This window comes from Poecilia mexicana, unplaced genomic scaffold, assembly GCF_051168715.1.
Source record: "Poecilia mexicana isolate PSO_F unplaced genomic scaffold, ASM5116871v1 scaffold_18, whole genome shotgun sequence".
NCBI classification, from domain to species: Eukaryota; Metazoa; Chordata; class Actinopteri; order Cyprinodontiformes; family Poeciliidae; genus Poecilia; species Poecilia mexicana.
Window position 1 is genome coordinate 25,274,973 of NW_028263387.1, and position 21,044 is coordinate 25,296,016.

Genomic DNA, 21,044 nt, shown 5'->3' on the forward strand with positions numbered 1-21,044 from the left:
CACATCAAAGCATTTGCATTGCATCACTGATACAGACATTCACATTGATTTGTAGTTTCTGTTAAATATTCCTGTATGGAGACGGTCAGTAATTCACCTAAAACCTGCAAAGAAAACAACTGACTTACTTCGTTCACGTTGCCGATCAAGTACAACAGCTCTGATGAAGACGATGCAGATGATGAAGCAGAAGATGAATAACATGATCCACAAGATGATGACGAAGATGAATAAGAAGAAGAGGAAGCCTGGTATTCCAACAAAAGGACCAATATTCCATCCTGTGACAGAGGAAAAGCAGGTTTCTTTGTTTTAGTAAATTATATTTTGTTTTTTATTTGTAGGATTAAAACTGTGGTGATTTGGGTTTTTTTCTGTGTTAATTTAGATTTATGTGTTCTGTTGAGTCTCTGTGTTGTCCTGTCTACCCCTTCATTGTCTCCAGCTGTCTCCCTGTGTATATAAACCCACCTCTGTTCCTTGTACCTGGTTGTGTCAAGTTGCCCAGTCAGACCTTCTTGTTTCTTTGTTCATAGTGTTTCCAGTTTGCTACCAGTTGATGAGCCTTAGCCTTCTGCTCTCTCTGTGCTGCCTGGTTTATTGGACTTTTTATTTCTGGAATCTTCATTAAAATCATCATTTCATTCCTTAAAACCTGGGTCCGCTGCATCTGCCTCTCCTCATCCAACCGCATATCTTGACAAAAACTTTGAAACTAGATTCTCCTTGTGTCACTATTTACTGCACCACACAGCTGAAACCTGAACTTTATTATTTTTACTGTTTGACATTAAATCACACGAAACTTTTTAAGTTTACTTAGGAAGAACAGAGAAATACCTCTTTAATTGCTATATGCTAGTTTTATTACTTCCTTTAAATTCATAAGTTTACATAGACTAATACTGATGTGCCTAGATGATGTGTATGATTTTAAAGGCTAATTCACATTATTTTATTTCAAATGGCTGCACAATTGAAGATGTATTTTCAGACACATGTCAAAGTAATGGCTTCCTCAAAAGCAGGAAGATTAAATCAGGACCAGGAAAACAACTGTAACTTCCTGGTCTTCTTTCTTTGGTTCCTTCATTCCAGATTTCTGAAGATGTTTTATATTCATCTAATCAAATATTATTTCAGTATTCACACCATAGCAATGCTCAACCATCATGTGTTAAGGAAGGAGAATAGTGTCATATTTTTTTATTATTTACTCATAGTTTTGTCCAAGGAAATGTGATTATATGAACTTGATAACTAATATTGATTATCTAGTTAGAGGTCACTCATTAATATCAACCAGTTTATACAGAAACAAAAAAATTTAAGCTTTCTACTCATTTATCCACATTTTCAGACAGTAAATTGAAAATGTTAATTTAGTCAACACACTCTCACCATTATTCTCTCCATTTCCACCTGAAAAAGAAAAACATAAAATACCTTATAAGTAAAACATGAATTGACTGAATTTATCTAAAGTATTTCCAGTCATGCTGATCTCTCAAAGCGCTTCACACTGCTGACACATTCATCCATTCACTCTCACTAACACACTGTTAATAAATTTAAAATAAGCTAGTTTTAAAACTTAACATGTCTTGACTGAAATAGCCTAATTATCATTTTAAAATTAATAACTTATTCTGCCCTATTGACCTTTATTTTACTTGTAGTTACAGCAGATCATTTTCCAAGATCTTTGATCTGCCCTTTGACTGAGTGGGAAAACAAATCAGGAAAAGTTCCAGCTTTTCACACTGATCTGTGAAAGCCATAAAACAGCAGGAGTTCAGGAGAAGCTCTGCTTCCACTTTATTTAGACAAGGGCTCACCAACACGGTGCCCGCGGGCACCTGGTCGCCCCCACGGATCATTTGAGGTGCCCCCCAGAACTGTTCTAAAAAATAGCAAACTCACTACTGAGCTGCATTTAAAATTTCATTTTATTCAGTTGTTAATCCTTTTTTGTATTTATATATATTTTAAAATGTCTATCTTAAAAATATGTTCTTAAAAATATACTTATACAGTGTTAGTTATATCTGGTAACCAGTGGCAGAGCCAGACTTTTAAAGTTGGGGGGCCAAGGGGGGGCCAGGACTACCTCTGGGGGGGGGGGGGGGGGGGCAAAAGGCAAAATTTACGTGTGCACATCTCTCTCTCTCTCTCTCTCTCTCTCTCTCTCTCTCTCTCTCTATATATATATATATATATATATATATATATATATATATATATATATATATATATGGTTCAAATGCTCACAAATAAAGATGGAATGGAAACATCATCATATTAAATTGAATATATAATGTATATTCAGATTATGTATATTATATATATATATATATATCATCTCATGGACGCTGAACTAAATGCGTCTTTCAGACCGGGAGCTGACAGCGTGTTGAAGAGTGATGGTCACCTTGGTTAGGAATCTCATTGCAAATCTTTAGTTGAAATGGCGCCTTTAACTCCAGTCTCCAGTACAGAACAGAGAAAACTAAGACAATGCAACGTTGTTTTAATCCATTTATAGTCAGCAGTTTATTTTGAGGAAATAAATAAAGGTGCAGAAGTTAATTAGATCCATGCGCAGTCCGCTGCACAACCAATGCGGCGCCGCTGCGAAGAATTAAACTTAACTCGCCCTGCAGTTTTAACAAATGGAGTTGAAGACGTTACCCTCCCGCACCCAGAAGGAGAGCACAGGGTTAAAAAAAAATTTCTCGCAGAGCTCAATTGTTTGGTGTGGTTCAGACAGATCCAACTGTCGATGAACCAGCGCAGATTACTCTGCAGATGCAACCAGGAAGAATTTGTGAAGCTGTGCGTTCAGACCGCAGCGGGTGAATTAATAGTAATTTAAGTGGAGTCGCTTGATTTCATTTGTTATAAGTTATTGGAGCCAGTCAGTGGTTTGTGTCAATATGGAGAAAAAGTTAGATGCATTTATCTGCTTTATGTGTGATGGGAAATATACAATATATAGTTACACTGCTTACCTTAATGGTGTTTTAAAAACAAAACCAGTAAAAACTTAATTGAGTTAATACGTCAGATTCCCTCCTCACCCTGGTCTTGATAAGAACAGAGAGCAGTCCGCTGGTTTCTGTCCAGACTGTGATAAAGTGCAGCTTTACGCACAGAGAACAGAACATCGCGGAGCTCATTATTAATCATACTAAGAACAATATCTGTTAGAGAATCACCTCTGATCTGGACGCTTTAACGGACCAGAGGGTTTGGAGCGACCAGCGCAGCTGATCCGCTTCTGCGGGGTTTTTCTCCCGCAGAACGAAGGAAGTGATGCGGGATCAGGAAAAGATCAGAGTTCTGCCGTCTTCTAATCACGTCATTTTGTGAAATGTTACCTGATTTCAAAAACTGTCTAGCAGAGAAATACTAAATGTTTCGTTTGATGACTACAGATTGGATATATTTTTTTTTCTTTGACGGACAACGAAAAATCTCCAGCGCCACCTCTGCTCCTAACTATGAACATTGTCGGCCCCTCTTCGGTTTTTTTTTTTTTTCTTGTGGAGGATCAGTAAATAACTTCTTGGTGTTTTACAACCACCAGGTATGAAGTGCTTTAGCCTTTGAGTCGCACCACAGCGCAGCACATTTGAAAAATCCAGGAGATCAATGTCAGCTCGTTTTTATGAGTACAAGTATAAAGGAGGCTGGTATCGCGCCTGATATAAATCTATTTATTTATGTCATCACATAGACTTATATAAAGTTTTACACATTTTCTTTTCATATATTTATTATTGTTTTTCTTCTTTAGGTATTAGGTTGGCTTAGAATGATTCCAAATAATGTACAGGAATGACCTGGTGCTGTTACATGTCAATCATCAGGGGGGGCCACTGGGGGGGACAATCAGATGACAGGGGGGGCACTGCCCCCCCCCCCGACCCCCTCTCTGGCTCCGCCTCTGCTGGTAACTTGGCTGATCAGCTGGACCAGGATCTGGCGAGGTGCAGGTGGTTTAGCATCCAGTACAACGAGTCCGTGGACAGCAGCAGTACAGCGCAGCTATTGATTTTTGAGAAATCATTAACCTGATGCATCTTCATAAAGATGATTATCATGATTCATTAATAATGTATAATTAAGAGGCAAACTGAGCAAATTTGTTATTTCAGAATAGTTTATCAAACTGGTGCCCTTTGTATGACTCCGTACCCATGAAGTAGCTCTCAGTTTCAAAAAGATTGGTGACTCGTTGGAGTTATCTGCCCAAGGGCAGATCAACATGTGATGAAGGAAAAGCTGGAAGATGAATATTCAACCCAACGAGCCATAATCACAGCATGTAAACGAAAAAGTCTAAAACTAAGTCTGGAGTGCCAGATTATCTAAAGATATTTACCTTCAGGATCAGTCAGGTTTCCTTGGGGTCCATTTTCATCTGTTGAATTACATTAAGTGTTAAAGATATCAACATATTTATTTAGTTTGTCTTAAATTACCTTAATGTTATTTTAACTCACCAACTATTAGAGTAACATTTCCCTTCTTGACTTTACTTTGCAATTTGGGAACAAAGCAAGTATAATTCCCTTCATCCTCCTTGGTTACATTGGTCAATATGAGGGAAATGTTGCCATCTGTTAAGTTTTTATGCAACAGAGAGGTTTGACCTTTGTACTTTGGGTCTGGAGTTTCGTCATCTTTCGCTCCACTGCGATGCACGTATATTTCTTTGCCCTTAAATCTCCACTCGATTGTAAGATTGTTCACGTCAAATGGGGGCTCCAGATGACACGGCAGAGTAACGTTGTCTCCAACCTTTGCATGTATCGGCTCATGACCAACCACCTTCACTTGATCTGGAAAAATAAACAAAGCTTTAAAAAAACTTTAATACTAATATTTCTGATAACATCCTGTTTTTTGTTCAGCTGACATTCACATCCATTCTCCTTTAGGGTCTTTACAATTGTGAAAAAATGTAGATATCCCATTAATAGAGGTTTTTCAAAATACAATTTTTTAAATTTTCTTTTATTTTCTTTTATTTGTTTACAAATAAAAGTCTGATAATTTCTTATTTACCTCCGTAAAACAGAAATTACTCATGTTTAACTCAAGACAAATAACAAAAATGGAGATGCTACTGGAGGAAAAAGTTAGGACACCCTGCACCTTAACAGTCTTAACGCCTTTAGTTGATATGGGTGAGCTGGTATCTCCACCACTTTTAAATAATAGAGAGCAGCGGCTCCATTTTCGTTTTTAGTGCTAAGAATAATGCCAAAACGTATGTGAATGCTATACAGCCTTATTCAATAAATTGGGATATACATCCTGATCAGGTTTGTCAAATTATCACCTTTCAAAAATAACCTTTTAGCAGGTATTAAACATACTACAAAATATAAGTATGTTAAAACATATATAACCTAATTAATCTAATGTCTTTCACTTGGTGATGGAACTGCTCAGTCATATTTTAATTTATGGAATCAGCCTGTATTTGCTGAATGCTTACCTACAGTTGAAAACAGTTTCACAATTCAGTAATATTTTTGTGAAGAATTATTACATAGTTGCCTTTTACTGTCTGATTTGATCAAGAACTAAAAATATCAACAACATGATATTCTGTAACAATCAAAATGTTACAAAACATTTCAAAAGCAGAATAGGTAACTTTTGTGTAACCAAATGAATCCTTGTCAGTACAAACTTTTTATTTTTCAATTATGTGATTCTGACTCCACAGCTGTCCCTCAGCTGTGTCGTGAAACCTGGTTGGGACTGATTGAGATCTTTCCAGGACACACAGAAAACAGGTCACAGAAACCTAGAGGCAATAAGTAATCTTGTATTCTGATTTAATGTTGATTGAAAATCATGTAATCCATGTTTTAAATGCACTATGAATTAATGTTGATTATGAGTTATGTGATTTTGGTTTAAAAGTAATAAGGAATCTTAACCTAGTGTAGCAGTGTGATCCCAGATAGCACATGATGTTAAATCAACGTTGAAAAATAGTTAGAATCGTTGATTTTTGGTTGAAGTCGACAAATGATGGTGGATCAACCATCAAACAACCATCCAATCAAACTGTTGAAACTGTGACATTGAATCAATGTTGTTTTGTGGTTGAAATCTAAAGACTGAAATGTCGATGTCTGATCAACATCTGATCAATATTGAATCAATATCAGCTGTTTTGCTGCACCCCTTCCCCTCCTCTGCTCCTCATCAGCACTCTGGGTCAGAGCATTTTATTACTGAGCGGGGGTTATCACATTTAAATTAAGCACTGTAGAGCAGGGGTCCCCAGACTTTTTCCTGCGAGGGCCACATAACTGTTCCCTTTTCTGGTTGGGGGCCGGTCTTAGTTTTTGGAGAAAGAAACCTTAGAAAACTCTTGTAGGGGGGGAGGGGGGTGCTTGAAACTGACAAGTGTGTGTGTGTGTGTGTGTGTGTGTGTGTGTGGGGGGGGGGGGGGGCTGGATAACGACATATTCGCGTTTTTGGATAGATTTTTACCCAGAATGCAAATGGAAAAAACCGTGAGTGAAACGGTGACTGGGACTGACTAGTATATATTCCATTGAGGGAAAATAAGTTTGACATCTGCTCAAGAGCCCCCTGGTGGTTGAAGAAAAATCCACATATAAACCAGAAAATCCAAAAAAACACTCAATGCTCTGTGGTATGAGGAGGCGGGCCGGCAGGCACTTGGCCGTTCAGGGGGCCAGACCAAATGAAGTGGCCCGCACGCTGTAGCTTGGGGTCCCCTGCTGTAGAGGATAGTGGATGTTGATTCCTTTCTGCACATTCTCTTACTTGTTCATAACAATTCTCACTGACTGTGTGTGTGTGATATATTGACACAAAAACATCTACAGGGGTGTCGAAATCCAGTCCTCAAGGGCCAGTGTCCTACAACTTTTAGATGTGCCTCTGCTGCACCACACCTGAATAGAATAATTTGGTCATTAGCAAGGCTCTGGAGAACTTGTCGACACAAGGAGGAGGTAATTAAGCCGTTTCATTCCAGTGTTTTGTACCTGTGGCACATCTAAAAACTGCAGGAAAGCGGCTGATAGGTACTTTTTCTCAAACCTATATAAAAGAACCACAGACAACATATATGAATTTTATGACAAAGCTTTTGCAAAAGGAGAAATCTCCATCAACAACTTTTCCAAGCCTTTCACAGAGAGTTCTGATCTCCTTCCACGCGAGTCCCTGTTTTATTGTCCAAGCAGAACAGCCAAAAGGGGCAGTCAGGAAGAACAACAAAGGTTGTAAAACGTCTAACCTAAACAAACCAGCCAGGTGTGATATCTGATCTACGGTCTGAGCTCAGTTCAAATCTCGGTCAAGCTGTTAAAAAAACAAAATACAACTGCTCACAGGCAGTTAGGAGGTATTCTGGTTGATAAGAATTAAGGTCTGGGAAACACAGAGTTAACTGTTTCACATGAAGATGAAACAGACAGTCCTGACCTCCAGGTCAGTTCATACACACATAAGGAAGAGAACACTTTAAACAGAAAATCACAATAATCTATAGACTGAATGTGAACTAAAGTAATAACAAAATGATAATACCGAAAATTCTCTAACAGCGGCCCTTGAGGACTGGAGTTTGACACCCCTGATCTACAACTTACTACAAGGAGTGGAGTGGTCCACCCCCACCATTTACATGAGTGGGATGTCCCAAACACATAGCTGCTTCGCTGTTGCCTTGTTGGAACAGATGTTAATTCAATGTTGAATTATAATCACAAAGGTTGCATGTTTGGTTGAGGTTGACAACTGATGGTGGATCAACTATGAAACAACCATTCAATTCTAGCCAATTAACTAATGTTGAAACTGTGTCATTGAATCAATGTTGATTTGTTGTCGATATCCATTGATTGAAATGCCAACTTCGAATCCAGTGTGTTTCACCACTGGTCCTCCAGCCCCTACAAGTTTTAGGCATTTCCCTAATTCAACACACATGATATTAATTGACGTCTGATTAACGGGGTTTTGCTGAACTGAAAAAACGCAGGTCAGTTTGATTGAGGTCAAGGTTTGGGGAAGAACTCCCCAGATAGCACACAATGTTAATTCAATGTTGAATTATGATCACAAAGGCTGCATGTATGGTTCAGGTCAACGACAGAAGCTGGATCAACCATCAAACAACCATTCAATTCTAGCCAATTAACATTCATTGATTGAAATGCCAACATCAAATCCAGTGTTTTTCAGCACCGGTCCACCAGGCACACTGCCCTGCAAGTTTTAGCCATTTCCCTAATTCAGCACACATGATTTTAATTAACATTTGATTAACAAGGTTTTGCTGAACTGAAAACATGCAGGTCAGTTTGCCTTGAGGATAAGGTTTGGGGAAAAACTAGTAATCAAAGTGTTCAATCAATGTAAGGTGTTTTTTGAACCCCTCACCACCATCTGCCATTCAAACGCCCAACCCCCTTCCCTCCACCCACCAAAAACACACACACACACACCTCTTTCCCCCCACCTGGGCCCATCTACCCCTCAATCGGGTAAAACAACTTTAATTTTAAGTGAGGGTTTTTCATTTTAAAAGACTTTTTTGGTTAGTGGCCTTAATTTGATAGTTAATTGACAGGAAGGTGGGTAATGAAGCAAAGGTTGCCAAGGTCAGGAATTGAACCTGTGATAGCTGTGTTGAGGACTGAGGCCTTGATTGTGGTTTGTGCTTAACCCCTGCGCCACCACAGCACAACCCCTTTTAGGTGAGGGTTAATCACGTTTTAACTTAAGGACTATGTGTTGTGATCCCGTTCTGTACCCAGATTCACTAGCGGAACAAGTCAGCGTTGGGCCGGGGGGCGGGGCTAATTACCAGACCCCTAACGAATCACCAGGCCCCTGACGTTTATCGCCTGCACTACCAGAAACTGTTGACCGAGGGGGGGAGAGGTCGGTCTGCGTTTTTTGTTTGATCTTTACCCAGGAAACACATCGGCTAAACCGTGAGTGAAACGGTCACTGGGACTGACTAGTATATATTCCATTGAGGGAAAGTAACTTTAACATTAAATAGAGCTTTCTCAACAGGCGGTAGACTTTCTCAGTCTATAATCAGACATTTAAGCAACTTGAAACCGCATCCCCTCCTCCTCTCAACCTTCCACTCTTTATCCCCCCTCATCCCTTCTTCCCTCCCCCTCCTTGAGCTCTGGGTCAGAACAATTTTTTACTAAGTGGGGGTTAATCATTTTTCAAATTAAGCACTACATGTTGAGAACAGTGGGTTGTGATTCCTTTCTGTACATTTTCTTACTTGTCTGTAAATATTATTACTGACTGTGCATAATGTGTTGACACAAAAACATCTACAAGTCTGTACTAGGAGTTGTATAGTCCACCTCCCCGATTTTACACTTGTGGTTTGTCCCAACCAAACAGCCACTTTGCTGCTGGCTTGTTTGCTACCGGCTTCTGGATTGAATTCTCCGCTGAGCACTTTTATGGTAAGTTTTTCAATATTACTTTGATCTTAAATGTGTTTATTGAAAAATAAGGGCATTGTTTTGTGCCCATAGTAATCCTGGTTATTTTGGGGCAAAATGGATATTTTTAATAATTGAGGTCATGTCTCCTTTTGTATTATTTTCATCCTACCCACCACTCCAGGCCTAAGTATGAAATCCTGCGAGATTTTGTGGGATTTGAGTTTTTAAAATAGGGGGGGGCTATTGTTTGGTCTGGGAGAGCATGTGGTGGACAAGGAAGTGTAAGGTTGGCTGCTCCAGGTGGGCTTTAAATTGTTGTGATAGTAATCACTTGTTTTTAACTTTTTATTATGATATGCTTAGGGTCGTGCTTAAATGAACCTCTGTACCAGAACAGCTGAGTTGGATGATTACATGACCGTCTGCAGCCATCAAGAAGTGCAGAAGGTTGTTAATCATCCACAGATTCAATCCAGGTGAGGCAGAAGGGAAACACTTAACATATTTAAGCATATAACGGATTAACATATCCGTTTTCAGATTAAACCTGAGCCTTGGTTTAATGACAGAACTCGTGCTGCAAGGAAGGTGTGGCTGCACAGTGGCGCAGTTGGTAGAACTGTTGCCTTGCAGCAAGAAGGTTCTGGGTTCGATTCCCGGCCCCGGTCTTTCTGCATGGAGTTTGCATGTTCTCCCTGTGCATGCGTGGGTTTCCTCCGGGTACTCCGGTTTCCTCCCACAGTCCAAAAACATGACTGTCAGGTTAATTGGTCTCTCTAAATTCTCCCTAGGTGTGTGTATGTACTGCAGACCTCTGCCCAGGTCCCCCTTGAAAATGAGATCTAGATCTCAATGGGGTTTACCTGGTTAAATAAAGGAATAAAAAAAAAAAAAAGGAATGTCGTCGTGTTGAACGGAGGTGGAAAAAGGATAAACTGCAGGTTACTCTTCAGATTTTAAAAGACTGTTGGCGTCTCTACCAGAGCACAGTTTAAAGAGGCAAAAAGGGAATATTTGGCAAATATCATTTCCTCAAACAGTCATAACCCACGTGTTTTATTTAACACCATTGACTTTGTGCTTAATATTTCTCAGAATGCCTGTTTGGAAGCTTCTCCTGATGTGTGTGATGATTTTATGCGTTTCTTTATTGAAAAGGTTGGTAGTACCAGGGCTCTTATCACAGCTCCTGAGTCTGACCCTTCAATTTCAGTCCCTTGCTCGGCTGCTTTCAATCAGTTTGAGCCTGTGACTGTGACTGTCTCACTGTTAGAGGATGTGGTTGGCCACATTAAGCCATCAGGTTCCCCCCGTGATCCTGTCCCTCCACGATTTTTTAAAGATATTTTATCTAGCATAGGGCAGCCTGTTCTTGCAATTATAAATAGCAGTCTGTCCTCAGGTGTGGTCCCTGCTAGTTTTAAACATGCAGTAGTGCAGCCACTGCTTAAAAAACCTGGCCTTGATTCGACTGTTCTGGCTAATTATCGGCCTATTTCGAAGCTGCCTTTTCTTTCTAAAGTTTTAGAGAAAATTGTGTACTGTCAGCTGACACAGTTTTTAGATGACAATGGCATTCTGGAGGTTTTTCAGTCAGGTTTTAAAACTCTTCATAGTACAGAATCAGCTTTGATTAGAGTTTTTAATGACGTCCTTCTTGCATGTGATTCTGGTAACCATGTGGTTCTGATATTACTTGACCTAACTGCTGCCTTTGATACAGTAGACCACGACATTTTAATATCGCGATTACACCACATTGTTGGTATTGATGGCACTGTTCTTAAATGGTTCAGCTCTTACCTGGAGGAGAGAACATTTTCAGTGAATGTTCGTGGCTCTGAATCATCTGTTGCTTCAATGTCTTATGGTGTCCCACAGGGCTCAATTCTTGGCCCACTGCTTTTCTCTCTTTATTTACTGCCTCTGGGTTCTATCCTTAGGAAACATGGGATTTCTTTTCATTGTTACGCTGATGATTGTCAGATTTATTTGCCCATAAAGCAGCAGGATGTACATTCAATCAAACATCTCTTGGCATGTCTAGGAGATATTAAAGCTTGGTTGGCCTTTAACTTTTTAAACTTTAATGAAAACAAAACAGAGGTGATGGTGTTTGGACCCAGTGGCTTCTGTGAGTCCTCCTCTGTTGACCTGGGACCTTTGGAGGAATATTTTAAACCTGTTATTACAGATCTTGGTTTTAAGGTGGACAGTGATTTTAAATTGGACAGCCAAATTAGAGTCGTGGTTAAGTCCAGCTTTTATCATTTAAGGCGATTGGCGTCAGTGAAATCTTTTCTTTCCAGGCAGCATTTTGAAACGGTGATCCACGCTTTTATTTCAACTCGATTGGACTACTGTAATGCACTTTATCTGGGAGTCAGTCAGGCGCTGTTCTCACGTCTGCAGCTAGTACAAAATGCTGCTGCACGACTTTTGACAGGAACTCGAAAGAGGGAACATGTGACCCCTGTCCTGGCCTCACTTCACTGGCTGCCTGTATATTTTAGGATTCATTTTAAAATTCTTATGTTTGTTTTTAAATCATTGCATAATCTTGCCCCGGCTTACCTCTCTGAGCTTCTTCATCCCTACGTACCCCATCAGTCTCTCAGGTCAGCAAATCAGCTGCTCTTGGAGGTACCGAGAACAAAAAGGAAGCTCAGAGGGGACAGGGCTTTCTCTGTTATGGGCCCCAAATTATGGAATGACTTACCTTTGCAGATCAGAGAGGCCCCTTCTCTGTCCACTTTTAAAGTTCGTCTTAAAACCCATCTATTTTACTTGGCTTTCAACACCAGTGGGATCTAGTTTTAAATTGTATGTTTTTGTTTTTAAACTGTTTTTAATTACTTTTTATTATGTTGTGTTTTTAAATTGTACAGCACTTTGTATCAACTGTGGTTGTTTTAAAGTGCTTTATAAATAAAGTTGGTATGGTATGGTATGGTAAGGCAGGTGAAACACTAAACTAAACCTGCTAATGACTGATTCAGTCTGTTGATCCTTGGATTGGTAACTGGTTAAATTGAACTGGACTATTGTTACTTGTGTGGGATCTTTATTAGCATATAGACACTTTTTAAGGAATTTAATCAACTTATTTGGAAATATTTGTAGTTGATGGAAGATTGAACCAGCTATTTGATGGAAGTTTATTCTGTATAAATTATAATTTTTCCAACTACACTATAAATCACCTTTTGTTCTATTTATTTGTCTCTGGTGTGTTAAATAAACCTGATCCTCCCTGAGTTTTATTGTTAGGTTTTCTGATAAACAGCCCTTTATTTTAAATATTGATTTAATATCAATATCATAAATCCTACACTATACTGCAGCTTGATGGGTAAATGTAGTTGTATATGTAAACATTAAGATATTAATTTAACAGTGAGTGTACATGGGGAACTATATGGTTTGTATTTGTTCTCAGACCTGTAACCAGTACACTGTTTAATCTTTCAATGTGTTTCAGAACTTTTCAAATGTTTATCATATTTCTAACTGGCACCTTCCTCACTTTTATTTTTTTCAGCCGTTGCTCTGCAGTTTGACCGAAAGCTGACTCTTGAGGACTGCAGCAAAACTGTCAAGAAGTGGCTTCATTACGCACCAGAACGAGAGGAAAACATCACAAGGAATCAAAATGATGCCAACCAGAGTCAAACTGGGGTTACTGCAACTTGTACTGTTTCCCTGGTTCATACAGTACAAAGCTTAACTTCATGGACTCTGTTCTTCTGTGGACAACAGACTGTTGTTTTGACAGTCAAAAAGGAATCAAATATGTTTAAAGATCTGTCCCTCTTTTCTTAAATAAAATGTTAAATCAAACCCATGTTGTCATTTTTAACCTTTTGTACACAGTTTACCCATCATCTGCCAATAATATAGTGTTTAACACCAGTGAAGAAACTTTTAGTGGCATGTTATGATGTAGACCTATCAGACCTAAAAATGTACATAAATCCTTAGCTTTCATTCAATATAAAATCAACACAAATCTGCATGTACATCCACAGTCAAATGAGTGTTGAATCAACATTGATTCAATGTAGAATCAACACAAATATGCATGCAGATCCACGTTCAGATAATGGTTGAATCAACGTGGATTCCTAACTGATTCAATGTAATATCAACACAAATAGGCATGTAAGTTGACATACAGATGATGGTTGAATCAACATTGATATAATGTCAGTAATGGTTGAAACCCTAACGTTGATTCAACATACAAGTCACCGACCACTTTCAATGTTGTTTCAATGTCAGCGTTCAACGTTGATTCAATGTTTCTGGCTGACATTGATTCAATGTTGTTTCAATGATTCTGTGCTATCTGGGATGTTATTACACTAGATTGCCAAGTGCAACGCTATTCCGGTAGGAACTCATCTTAATACTAGCAGCTTTTATTTTGAAAAGACGGCAAATCCATTATAAAACAGCGGGTAAGTTCCTGTTTCAAAATTATTTTTATTTAAATTTGGTATGTTATGAATGAAAATGTAAATTGTTATATCTACTGTTGAATATATTGAGTTCATATATTGTTGTTTTGAGTGTTAGTTCAGGGTTCTAAAAGAAAAATTAACGGGTCATACCGTTATAGTTCATGAAAGGTTTTCCCACGCTCTCCGTCGCGCTCTTTCTGTTCGGATTCCGTGGGAGAAGGTATGCAGTTTTGTTTTCTGTGTTTAATAAGTGTATTTTAAGTATAAGTATTATGTTTTTGTAAAATAATGTGCTTTGGGGCATTCGAACTTTGTTAAACAGGCCCTGTGGAGCACTATGAGGACAAAGAGCCTCTTTTGACTTTTTTTCTGCTGTTTAATGCAGGTATGTTGCTTTTGGTGGAAATATTTTGTCTACTTATTATTTTTTTTGTTATTCATGTACTGTTTAAGATTATTATGCTCATGTTTGGGCTTAGTTATTAATTATTGTTGTGATTATTTTTATTTTGTAAGGTAAATGTGTTATTTTATATAAGTTGCACACGCGCTCTTTCTGTTCGGATTCTGTGGGAGAAGGCGCTGTGGAGCACTGTGAGGACAAAGAGTCTGTTTTGATTTTTTTTCTGATGTTTAATGCAGGAATATTAAAAATGCCTTCAAGATCAGCTGTTGTCTGGCTGTTATCCCCACAAGACACAACGCAGATTCAACTACGCTACACTAGGAATGGGGAAAATCATAAATGAATAAATGTAATGAATACAAGTTTAGTGTAAAAGTCTTTTATACTGTGTCACAACTAGAGGCTGAGTAGGAGGACAAACTGTGGTTACGAAAGAACAGGAAGTGTGAAAAAAATGGGCGATGGCTGCAGATGAACAGAAGTTCAAGTGCTGATAAGAACCTCAGCAAGGATATTTCAAGAAAAGGAAGTTCAAGAGTCTAGGGTATTAAAGGTCAGTAATTAACCTTAGGCACCTGACATCAAGGGAAGTGTGGTAGTTGCTAGGGAAGGTTGTGTAAGTGGCTGATGCATAAACACCCAAAACAAAGAAGGTACAAAAATAATGAGAAAGAAGAACCAAGTGTTCTTTGTTCTGCAGTGTTTGAGTCAAGACCACATGAAGATGCAAGATCAACAGAGGGCTGTGCCTTGATACCCCGGGGAGGTGAAGACATCACACTGCTGGAGAATGGAACAGGATCCAGTTATCCACAACCCAGGTTTCTGATTTGACAGCGGCTCTACGCTCAACCCAAAAAATCTCAACTAGGCTGCAGTGGACTTGGGGGATAGATGAAGATCACAGGAAGATAAGGAACTGAGTTCATGGGATACCCACCAGTTCACCTTTGGATCTATTCTGAAAGGATTCTGCCAAGACAAGGACTCCAACCATGGATATTAAAGTATTCGCTTTAATATCCTCTGCCGAGTCTCTAAAACGTATCTAGACTATAACAAGTGCACGTTATTGATAGAGAAAGAGCTACCGTTAACAGGAGCGGTTTCTGAAACCAGGCAGCTGCAAGGTAAGTTTCATTAGCTGTAAAGGGTCACAGCTTCTGGATCTGAAGGTAGTCAGAGTTTAGATGCATCTTTCTCACTCCCAGCTAAACAGAATGTCCTCTACATTCTCATCTGGAGTAACACTCAGGAGTTAGAGGCTTTCTGGACCCGTTAGGTAGAGCTGGTCAGTCGTCAGTCTGCTGGGGTCTGTGAGGAGATTTGGGTGTGAAACTTGTTAGCTCCGCTGTTGCGGGCATGTCTATGTTGTAAAGTTAAATTATCATGAGCTTTATTATTTGGGCCCGGTCATTAGCCCCGCACCCCAGCCGACGCCGTCTTGTTCTGCTTCTGCGTCACATGTTTACCTGAGGAGCGGAGGCAGCAGTATGGCGTCTTGTCTGGAGCTTATTATAACAAGGTAAGTTCCATGTTAAAATTATCATATTTTTGACTATTTCTTATGGAGGCATTATTTTTACGTTTACACAAGTATTGATTCATATACACAGTTTGCTTAACGTACGTTTATTTGTTTGGATATCACGGTATATATGGCTGTTTATTATCTTAACCGAACATTAAAACTATCAGGAAAATCTGGAGGCCATTTGAATTAGCATTATTTAGCTGCGGGGTCGTTTTCTTTAAGTTTTTGGCTGTAGACTGCAAAATGGGGAAGTGGCTGTGCTGGACCGTTTGGCTTGATCTAAGCCACAGGTGTCAGACTCCAGTCCTGCAGGGCCACTGTCCTGTAACATTTAGATGTGCCGCTGCTGCACCACAACTGAATACAATAATTAGCAGGACTCTGGAGAACATATCTACACAATGAGGAGGCAATTGAGCCATTTGACTGGTGTTTTGTACCTGTGGCATATCTAAAACTGCCAAAATGTTTTTCTTTGTCAGTGTGTCATGTTGGTGACTGAAGCCTGTTATGATGACTTCAACACATTTCTTCAGACAGGTTGGCACGACTTTTAATACTGTCCAAATTTTTTTCTGTAAGCTGACTAATTTCTTTAGTAATTATTTCTGACTTTTTTATGCTTTGTCTTGTAAACCAGGTGGGCAGAATAATTTGAATATGGTGACACACACAGGTGAGTCTGATTAGTTTTGTTCACACTTCGTTTTAAAATATTTATTTATTATCCTAATATTTCCGCTATATTTCTTGTTTTTCCTTCCAGGCTGAAAGTCTTCCTCCTTCATGTTGGTGAAAACAAGAGCAGCACCAAAGACACTTCACCATCAGTGATCACAAGACCATCCATGGCCGCTTCCAATGAAATTTCAAAGCACACTTTACCTTTAGTGCAAAGTACCATAAATGAATGACCTTTGTTATATATTGCTGTCAGTGCTGTTCATGGGCGTAGGTTTGGGTAGGGACGGTAGGGACATGTCCCGACCAATATTCACGGGATATGAAAAAGTCCCGACCAATTTTTGCCATATTGGCTCAAAGAACGTGGATCTACGATCTTTGATTAGCAGCAACAGGCGGTGCGCGGAACGGAAGCTTCTTAGTTTGACATTTATTATGAGCCTCCGAGACCGTGTCGGAACGGTGCTGTCGGGGGGGTGGGGGGAGGGGGAGTCAGTTGAATCGTCGGACGTTCTTTGATTAGCTGCAAAAGGCGGCGGCTAGCTGGGCACACGCGTCTCCTTCTGAGTCTCTGAGACCATGTCGCCACCAAAAAAGAAAAGGACAGACATTAGAAGTTATTTCGCTACGTCGGCTGTAAGTACAGTGAGTGGACCCATAAGTTAGATATCTATCACGCAACGCATTTGTTGTAAAGTCCGGTGTTTAGTAAGGTCAGCACTGAATGTGAGGTAGAATAGGTCTGTTAATTATGTAATATTTTTTCACATAGGATGCTCAGACAGCAGAGGAAGGGGCAGAGCAGAACGATGGAGAGGTGGCTGGAGCTTCAGGGCTCCAGGTGAGGTGTTAGTTCTCAGATATGAAATATACTGTGAAATTATCTCAGTAAATATGGCATTTGAAGTGTTAGTCTTAAATTAAGTTAAGCTAGTGTGAATACAAACCAGGTTACGCTTTGTTTGCTCTATAGGAGGCAGTCAGTGTGAGTGCCAGTGACCAGGGAGTATCCAGAGGATATTTCTTTTGATCTTACTTGTAACGTTTGCTGAATTTTGTAAAGGAAAAAGTAAAGTGTTCTTGAACTGATCTGCTGAGTATGACTGTATCTGGTTGTATACACAAGATGTATGATATGGTTATGGTTGGGGGGAGGGGGTTATTAAGCCAATGTGGTTCCCCCCCCTTCTCAAAAATGTTCTTGAAATGCTCTTCGGCATTTCACTGTGCTGCGGGGGGGGGGGTGTCAAGGTCCCCACCAAAACTTAGACCAAACCTACGCCCTTGGTGCTGTTTGATGTTTTGAAATAAAAGTAGATTATATTCTGCGAATGGTGTTTTTGTAGCATCTAATGTCTTTTAAAATGAATTTGGAGATTATTGATGGCCAATAGTTTCTGGGGAAAAAAAAGATTTTAATTGCTCTAGTGGCTTTTATTTGGTAGTAAATAGACAAAAAAAAGTGAGTAATGAGAGAAGGGGAAGACTGGGAAGCAAACCCACGACAGCTGCATTGAAAACTAAAGCCTTCATATATGGGTTGTGCTTAACCCCTGCACCACCACAGCACACCCTGCCAGTAGTATTTCAAAACTCAGATTTCTATGTTAATATATACTTTACACCATTCTGTGTTGGATTAACATGTTCATAGTGTTAACTTTTGACAATATACACTAGTTTTTGGGTATATTAACACTGAAGTGTATTTGATTTCAACTACTGTGAGTGTTGATTCAACTCTATCACAAATAACACTTTAAAAGTGTAACTTCTACACCATCTATTGTGGACCTATATAGTTTCAAAGTGTTGAATTTAACACTGTAGGAGTTGATGGAACACTTCCAAATTTGCTGTGTAGAAACCGGCTATTTTTTTTTTCTCAGTCTGTCAGCTTAACACGCAGAGTTGTTGCCATGGCAACAAATTAAACAAACTCAAAAAACGGAATTGCATCAAGAATAAAAGGGGCAGGAACTCAAGCCCTCTCTGCACCCCCTCACACACGACTGTGATGACATCCTGTTTGTTCAGCTGACAAAATAAGTTGTTTTTCTTGTATTTGTTTACAATTTTATGTCTAAATTTGTCTCTGGAAAACAGAAATTACTCATGTTTAATCCCCAAAAAATAAAAATGGAGATCCTACTGAAAGAAAAAGTTAGGAAACACTATCTCTTAGCAGTCTTAGCAACTTTAGTTGATGTGGGATAGCTGGTATCTCCACTCCTTTTAAAAATGAGGGAGCAGTGGCTCCATTTTCTTCGTTATTATTGAATTACATTTTCTTTCACATCACATAAGAGTGTGACCTTCACTGTCTGTTCTTGAATTACAAGCAATCTAACTAGTGCTTTTTCTCTGTGTGAGTCTCTCCAAATTGAATTGATAATTAGATGGCACAGTTTTGCCTCCCCCTGTTCTGTGTTTGAGTTTACACAGAACAAATATTCACTTTTGAATACAACTGAGCTTTTTCTTATTCCATTAAGAAATTTCTTCTTTGAAACAAGAACAAAGAAGAGTCACTGCATAATGAAGTTCCAATTGAGAAAAAAAGATGTAATTATAGTTTATCTACAAACTGGGGAGATCAGTGACAAAAAAATTAATGTAATAGTTATATCAATCCAGAAAAAAACAACTTAGGAAGTGTAGCAATTTTGCAAATAATACAAAACCAGGAATTCACAGTAAGCCGACTACAAAGAAAACTATATGTAATTTTTCAAATACATACCTATGCAGTATGAAAATTTAAGTATGTGGTTTTCATTTGACAAAAAATTTAATGGATTTAATTAATGTTTGGGAAACTCTAAGATTTTAATTCTCTGAATATTTTCTAGTTAAATAAAAACTGAAAATATGAGTAACTTATTGAAACATTGAGGTATTTCTTGAATCTACATACATTTTTACTTTAATAAGATTATTTTCATATGGACATAATTAATGTCACTGTTCCACAACTTGTTTAGCGCTCCTTCAGCAGATCCACACTTTAAGTGGCTGCTGCAAAGATTTGTGGTTCTTATCTTTTACTTTAATGGTTAGAATGACATGTATTTGTGGTCCTTTGCGCGTATGTTCATTCATGATTGTTTTCTATTGCGTTGTCCTGATCTAAGTACGCAACGTGAAGCTCAACTTCATTAAAAAGGTTTTTCTTTTTTTCCAGTGAGTCTAATCCTCTTCCGTGTCGGGTGGAGGGATGGGGGCGGGGGACGGATAATCCGGGGAAAGATGGACAGAGAGGATATAAAACTACCTGGATGTTAGACAAATTACGTACCTGCTTATTTTAAGTAGTAATACGCAAATTCAAGAAATGATTAAGTGATTATACGATATCACCACTACTGTATAACTTACACAGAGGAAAACTCTTCCCTCAGAGGGAAGAGTTCCTGAAAAATATCTTAACTTACCTTGATTCACGGCAGCTAGCTGACTGATCAAGAAAACCAACAAAACCGAAAAAAAAGTCTTCATTTCCCCCAGATAAAGAGCAGATGTCCGAATATCTTTTAAGATTTTTAATGGATATTTGATGAGGACTTGAAATGCGCGAGACGTCGACGAGTGAAACCTAATTGAAATACTTTCTCTTTCATTTGTGTGTATGTGGAGGGTAGAGGGAGGTGGGGAGTTGCACAATCATGAAGCGATAAAGTTTTAATATGGCTGAACATGGAAACGAGATAGCAGTCATATGCTCTGCGATAGTTTATTATTTACTCGTCAGTACTTCCATTTAGTTCATCCTCATTCAATAAACACAATCATCCATACAGTCAATTAAACAGTTAAACAGTAATTTAAAAACAGAACAAATACTAAAGATCATGTTAAAGTAAATCAGTGACGCAGTGCTGAGAGGATTCAGTGACATCAGTTTGGGTTGAAGCAACTGGATAAAATGCATCATTTAGACAAACATTTATATTCATCATTCTGGTTGTAAAAAAGTGCCAGTCTGTGGGATGAAGACAAAGGTAATGCTGTATGTTGTGTCACAATGTCTGGAGAGTTTAACTCAGACCACAGTGATGCCTGGGCTTCATCTTCTTGGAAGCAAAGAAGATGAAATGACATTTATAATAAAATGTATTTCTTTCAAGATTATTTTATTATTTATTGTATTTTTCCATTGTGCTTTAACAAAAAAAAAAATGCATTTTTAACACAAAACAAAGGAATTAAGTTCAGTGACCCATGATATGGAGTTTAAAAAAATCAAGTTCAAAAAGCTCTAAATATAGATTTAATTTGTTGGGACTCTAGTTAATTAAATAAAAAATCACTGTTTATTTTGAGTTTTTGTCGTTTTGGGGTCAAATTAACCCAGAAACAGGATAATCTCATCTGAAACTTAAAATCTCAAACTTATGAGCACAAATGGAAAAAGCAACTGGAAAAATGGAAAGGCTTTCAGCTCTATAATTAGTTTTATATTTGTACAA

At 38.7% G+C, this 21,044-nt stretch overlaps 1 protein-coding gene across 1 annotated transcript; it reads right to left on the minus strand.

Moving 5' to 3' along the window:
- Positions 1-93: 93 nt before the first annotated feature.
- LOC148154330 (uncharacterized) lies at positions 94-20,201 on the minus strand. Its single transcript, XM_088015198.1, has 5 exons — positions 20,010-20,201; positions 4,509-4,865; positions 4,388-4,426; positions 1,402-1,422; positions 94-281 (listed from the first exon to the last, which is right to left on the minus strand). Exons 1-5 carry the CDS (start codon positions 20,071-20,073, stop codon positions 94-96), a joined length of 669 nt encoding a protein of 222 aa, XP_087871324.1. The 5' UTR covers positions 20,074-20,201.
- Between the last annotated feature and the right edge of the window lie 843 nt (positions 20,202-21,044).